This window comes from Galeopterus variegatus, unplaced genomic scaffold (genome assembly GCF_000696425.1).
Source record: "Galeopterus variegatus unplaced genomic scaffold, G_variegatus-3.0.2 Scaffold494, whole genome shotgun sequence".
NCBI lineage: Eukaryota > Metazoa > Chordata > Mammalia > Dermoptera > Cynocephalidae > Galeopterus > Galeopterus variegatus.
Window position 1 is genome coordinate 1,130,157 of NW_007726605.1, and position 6,605 is coordinate 1,136,761.

The following is a 6,605-nucleotide window of genomic DNA, read 5'->3' on the forward strand; positions in this document are numbered from 1 at the left end:
AGAGAGAGAGAGAGAGAGAGAGAGAGAGAGATGTTATGGAGAAGCGGTATAAAAGAGAAAGCTCATCTTTAAAGAAGAATGTCAGCTAGCAAATGTGCCAGGAATGATAGATTTATAAAAGTCACCATTCTGCAGTTGCAAGTGTAATAACTGGTTTAGGTAAGGATCATAAATGGATGCTAAAACTATTAAGTGAAAGGCTTTTAGGGGACAGGATATTCACAAAGTCTCAAAATATTATATTTATCATATCAAATTATTATTAAGAAAAGAGGGAAACGTTTATATGTTTACCATAGAGAAATCTAGAAGACACTATCATAAAATAAGTGATCATATTTAGTGTCATCGATAATAGGACAAACTGCTACTATACATGCTCCCCAGTGGATGCAGTGTTGGAAGTACAATATCATCTGCAGAATACTCTTGCCAAAAATGTTTAACCTGAATCTAAACTTGAAGAAACAGATAAATCCAGACTATGAGACATTCTATAAATTATCTTGCTTGAATTCTTCAAAAAAATTTCTAGGACATGAACAACAGGAAGAGGCAGGGAACATATTCTAAATTAAAAGTGACATAGTCAAATGCAACAGATCCTGGACCAAACAAATTCTGTAAATAATATTTTGCGGGAAATTTGATTATGGGCTGTTAGATAATATTTCATTAATGCTTACAATTCTGTATGTAATAATGGTACTGTGGTTATGTAAGAGGAATTCGATTCTAAGGAGATCCACGATGAAGTATTTAGGCATGAAGTGTCAGAATGATTGCGTGTGTGTGTGTGTGTGTGTGTGTGTGTGTGTGTGTGTGTGTGTGTAGAGAGAGAGACAGACAGACACGCAGAGAAATAGAGAAAAAGCCCGAACATGAAAAAAATTTAATGATTAGTGAATTTAAGTGAAAAGTACATCTGTGTTAATTTCACTTCTTTCAACTTTTCTAAAGGTTTGAAAATTTTCAAAATAAAATGTTGAAGAAAAATGAAATTTCCTCTTACCTGCCTGTCCTCAGATGAGTCAAATGAGAGTCCTACAATAAATATAGGGAGATAGGTAAGAGGGTTTGTGAGGAGACTGAGAAAAGGAGGGTTTAGGTACACTAGGGAGAACAAGGAGCATGATCCTAGTTCATTAGGGTAATTTAATGATGGTGGCTGTAACTACTACCCAATCTGCATGGACTAACACAATAATAGTTTATTGCTTATTCAAGTCACTGTTCTAGCTGAGAAAACTGACTCAGAAAGATAAAAGCCACCTGCCTAAAGGCCAAAACAGATGACAAAGCAGAATTCCCGCCCAGTTTTGTCTCCAAAGCATGTGCTCTTTTCACTAGAGAACACTGCCCCGGAGTGGACGGACTTGCTCACTGTATTCTGAGATTAGAGAGAGACTGTCTGAGGTGCAAATCTACCATTCGTTTTACTGGATCCATATTCCATCGCTGAGAGGCAGCGTGGGGCACTGACAAGACCTCACTTTAGGGTTCGAGCCATTCATTCATTCATTCAACAAATATCTTTTAAATACCATTTATGCCCTAAATACAATTCTAGGATACACCAGTGAACAAGACAAAGTTCCTGCTCCCTTGGAGCTTACCTTCTAGGGAGGGAAAGAAACAGTAAGAAGGTAGATGAGTAAATAAGAGGTCAGAAGCGGCAGGGATGGGGACTCATTTAGATAAGGACTCAGGGAACACCCCTCTGCACAATTGGTTGGAGACCTAAAAGATTTGAAGACCTGAGGAAAGCATATTCTAACCTGGGGGAATAGCAAGTTTAAGGTCCCTGAGGCTATAATGAGCTCTGATGTTGTGGCAGGTGTGGCTGGAGGAGGAATGAGGGGAGAGAAAGGGAAGGCAGGGACCATCTTGGGTAAGAATTGAATGGAAGGTTTTAAATCAGGGGAATGATATGATAAGATTTGCATTTTTAGAAGACCTTCCTGGCAGAAATCTGTGTGGAGAATGCAGTCATCCAGGAGAGAAATGAAGGTGGCCTTATGGTAATGGTGGGGGTTGAGAAGTGGTCAGAAGGGACATGTATTTTGAAAGGAGAACTGACAGGATTTGCTGGTGTATGTGGGGTATGAAGGATGAAAGAAGATATTGTCTAGGTTTGGGCCCAAGAAATACCCTGACCAATAATCCCATTTGGTTTATAGAATTAAGGAGATTTAATGATAAAATCTGTATGTGCCACATTACTGTTAAATTTATTGCATAATAATGTCTTCACTTGTGTGTTTTTATTTAATCTTGGAAATCAGAGGACTAGGATCAGTAAATACTTAATCAGTTTCCTCATATCCTTGAAATAGGGTTGATAATATCTGTTATTCCTTCTCATAAGAGTTTGTGAGAAAAAATGAGGTAATATTTGTGAAAATTCTACTCATATGGTAAGTTATCTAATAACCATCTTTTGCATTTGCATTGCACTTTCAAGGTAAAACATGCTTTCTCATGTGCAAAGTAATTTAGTCTGCTAACAGTGAACACTATGCTAAAAATCTGGTGGACTGGAACTCCTATGATGTTATTAGGTTATGTTATTATGTTAAAATACTCATTAACATTGCCAAAGGAGAATTCTGTCTCTGTCTGTCTCTGAATCTGTCTTTATCTCTCTGGAGAGAGCTCATGCAAACAAGAGCAGGCTGACTAAGATCTGCAGAGCAGAGCCCAACAGAAGCTGTTTCTTGGGTTGTTCCTCCACATACTCAACACACTGCAGTGATTCAGTCTGTGACTGCCCCTCAGTGCCACTAAACCTGCAGGACTCTCTCCATCTAAAATTCCCCTCCTTCCTCAGTTTGGCAAAACCTAGTTTGTTCAACATCAGAACACAGTGATGTTCAGCTTTTTAAACTGACAAATTAATTTTAGCATTTGTCAGTCACTGATACTGTTTTATTTGCCATTCTTATTTTGTCCTGTAGGGATTTTTTTCACAGAATACTTTGAAAATCAGATAGAAATATTTAACTGATATTAACTTTTATCTCAAAGATTTAAGTGTTATGCTTTTGGTTACAATCAGATCCATGGAAGTATGCTATTTTGCTAAAAAGTATTGCCTTGCTTCAGATAAATGACAGAATAAAATTGTATGGTATTTGGGATTTTTGCTAAGTTTAACTGCTCCTGTCACACACACACAGAAAGTCACTGTGTGAGATGATAGATATGTCAATGTAACTATAGTTCACTATAGTACCCATTTTACTATCTATATGTATCCCCTAACATCATGTTGTAAACCTCAAATGTACACAATAAAATTTATTTAAAAATTAAAAATAAAGTAAAACAACATTAAAACATGCAGATGAAATGCCTGGAAGGAATGCACAAAATTGAAATAAAATGTATGACAATAATGAATATGAAGACATGAATATTCACAGCCTCTCTCCCTTTACCTGCTAAAGAATATTTTGCTATTGTCCACCTAGTCTTTTTCCCTTCCCTCTGTTTTGGGCTTTATTAGCAGATCGGGGTGAAGAGTGCACAAATGCATGTGCATGTGCATGGGGAGGTCTGGCCCTGGGACCCCGGTCCCCGCCGCCCCACCCTAGTCTGCAGGAGAGGGACCCCCCCCCAAAAAAAAAAAACAAATGCGTGTGCATGTGTGTGTGGGAGAACCAGGAGGGAAATGCCAAAGAGAGAAAAGACTGGTGAAATTAACATCGAAAACAAAGCAAATGACTGATGGAAGAAAATAGACTGGATAGCAGGGAAGAAAGGGGAAAACTGAGATAGTAATGCCTGTTTCTCTCAGGGCAGTGGTGAACATTAACTGAGAAGATGTATGAAAGTGCTTAGCACAACGCCTAGCTCACACATGTATTCAAGCAATGGTAGCTTTTATTATGTGGATGTCTACATTATTATTTGGATCCTATCATGTAGCACAGAGAGAACTGCTCAGATCTTAGCTGAACAGATCATGGTCGAGAGAAGAAAACTGTGAAAGGAATCAGGGGTTGGCACCCTTGGTTTATTGTACCTTTACTTTCCTCTGTGGCCTCAGCTTTGGAGTCCTAGGGGCTGCTGTGGAGGCTTGAGGACTGCTTGTAGTCCAAATGTACTTTGTGGATGTGGGGTAGGAGGAAAGAGTGTCATCTGTTAGTACTAGGGCCTCCCTGGGAGTTCTGAGCTTCCCGGGGGAATTCTAATTTAATCTCTAGTTCCTTTATCTGCTCCCCTCCTCTCCTTCACCACGCCTCTAGAGAGTCTCCTGGTGATGGGAACTTCCAGTGACTAACTTGCACCTTAGGGCATCCCTGGGAGTTAGGGCCCCTCTTTAACACCATCCCCTGCATGAGGCATTTCCTGTTTCCCTTGGTCAGAAGTCTCTCCTGCAATAGCATGTAGCACTTACTGCCCTACCCTAGCTACTAGCTTTGTGTTGTTTACCTCTGTGAATTGCAAGGTCTCTGAGAGCAAAGTCTGGATCTGGTTTCTGTTTAATCAGTACAATGAACTGAACATACGTTCCCAAGTAATGACTGTTATTATTGAATTCCACTGAAGCAGGTCTTGGGGTTGCAGCCTAGAGCTGAGCTCTAAACTCAGATCTTGCCCTAGACTCTAAGGTGCTACCCTGATCCCCCGAGCTTTAAGTTACATACTTTTGCTCCCTGTTGAAGAACACAATCTCTCGGCAATATATTTCAAAAAGCTGGCAGGAATCTAGAAGAAAGTCTTTATTTAGGGAATAAGAGTTTACAAAATGTTAACAATAAATCTCTTTTCTCTTTATGAAGTTCATTTTTCATATCACCTATCTATTTCATAGGAGCATGGTGAAAATTTACTACCGGTAACAGCTGGAAACAATCTAAAAGAATTCTGACTCTATTAGCAGACAACTTAAACTTTGTTCTAGTAGTCACATAAAATTGATAATTTATTTGATCCTACTTATGACTATTCCGAATCATCCAACATGTTAAAATTTTGCAGAACATTACAACTTTTTCATTCTCAGTAATCATAACCACATAGTTTGCTAAAGTTCCTCGCTAAAGAAAAACATTTTCTGGATATTATTTTGAGTTGTTTCAATGAACATATGTGAAATAACATCTCAGGAAAAGTTTATCAAGTCAATAACTTGCTTTTCCCCACTTGATATGGAAAAAAATTACCCTTTCAACTTCATCAGTATCTCTTTTGAGGCTTTGCCCTTTTCACAGCCTCAGTTCTGCTTGAAGAATGCTAAAGCGTCTCCTCTCGATTTCAGGTGGCTTTTCACAAATCCAGTTAATTTCCTGAATCCCTCGATCAGCCCGTCCCCTGTGATGGCACAGCAGGGTTGCACATACCAGTTCCGGTCACTGCAGAGCTTCTTCACTTTGAACATTCTGGTAATGTCCTCGGCGGTCAGTGCTCCAGGCACATCTTGTTTGTTGGCTAATAGGACGACAGGCACATTTTTAATGTGTTCATTCTTCAAAATGTGCTCAAACTCTCTCCGTGAGTCTTCCAGTCGCTGTTTGTCCGTACTGTCCACAACATACATCAGCCCATCAGTGTTCTCATAGTAACAACCCCAAAAAGTTCTCATTTTTTCCTGTCCTCCAACATCCCAGACTGTGAGCGAAAGACTCTTTTCCATCTTGATCATCTCCACATTGAAACCTATTGTTGGGATGGTTGTAATATCCTTACCAAGCTTTAATTTATAAAGGAGAGTAGACTTCCCAGCTGAATCAAGTCCCAGAAGAAGAATTCGGGCTTGCTTCGTTTGGGGGTTTTTGGAACTCTGCAGACCCATTTCAGGCTTTACCCCCCCTTTAAAGACCTTTTCTTTTGACCAGAGACAATGTGTCTGTTCTGTGTCCTGCATGAAAATGTGAGAAGGAAAGAAGAGAGCAAATGCTTCACGTTACATTCTAAGAAAAGGAACCTGCGTACATTTATGTTGTAGCTTATCAACGTGATTATGGGCAAACAGTATTTTATGTGCAGTCCCAGCCAATCCTGAGGAATCTGTGGTGTGAGTAACTAGCCAATGTTGTTCGTGGTGGCTCAAAGGGGAAATTCTTTGTAAATGAGTAGGATTGGGAGAGGCCTGCCAGGGTGATGCTGCAGCTTTATTCTGTGTCAAGTGCTAGGAATCTGGAGGAAATCAAAGCTTCAGGTGTGCGCAGGAGCACGATTTCACAGCCAAATGAAAACTTTTTGTTTTAACTTAACTTTAAGCTTTCTGATAACTTTTTGTAGAACTTCTATAGTTATTTCACTACTTATCTTCTCTCAGTTGTAAATAAGTAACCAGGCTTCGTAAGCCATGATCAGAGTTTATCTCACACTCTCTCTGCAGTATCTTAAATCCTTTCCCCTTGTCCAGATTACTCAGGGATACTTTAAACCGCCCAATGTTATCTGAACCTTCTTCTCATAATCATGTCTTTAATCTTCCAGGGCAAATGAATACATGTTTTTAACTCCTTCTCAACACTCCACCAAAATGATGATAAACCCACAATAAGAAGGGCAAGAGGGAGAGAGATTTCAACAAAATTCTAGAAGATGGAAAATAGAGGGAAGATGAGTGGTAACTGATAGAGTAGGATAAA

The 6,605-nt window shown here is 39.4% G+C and overlaps 1 protein-coding gene across 1 annotated transcript; it reads right to left on the bottom strand.

The window, feature by feature from the left end:
• Nucleotides 1-5,221: 5,221 nt before the first annotated feature.
• ARL14 (ADP-ribosylation factor-like 14) lies at nt 5,222-5,800 on the bottom strand. Its single transcript, XM_008569424.1, has one exon. The coding sequence runs from the start codon at nt 5,798-5,800 to the stop codon at nt 5,222-5,224; it is 579 nt and encodes a 192-aa protein (XP_008567646.1).
• Between the last annotated feature and the right edge of the window lie 805 nt (nt 5,801-6,605).

Coding starts and splice junctions, on each gene's coding strand:
- ARL14 (XM_008569424.1), bottom strand. CDS start 5,800: ATGGGTCTGCAGAGTTCCAAAAACCCCCAAACGAAGCAAGCCCGAATT.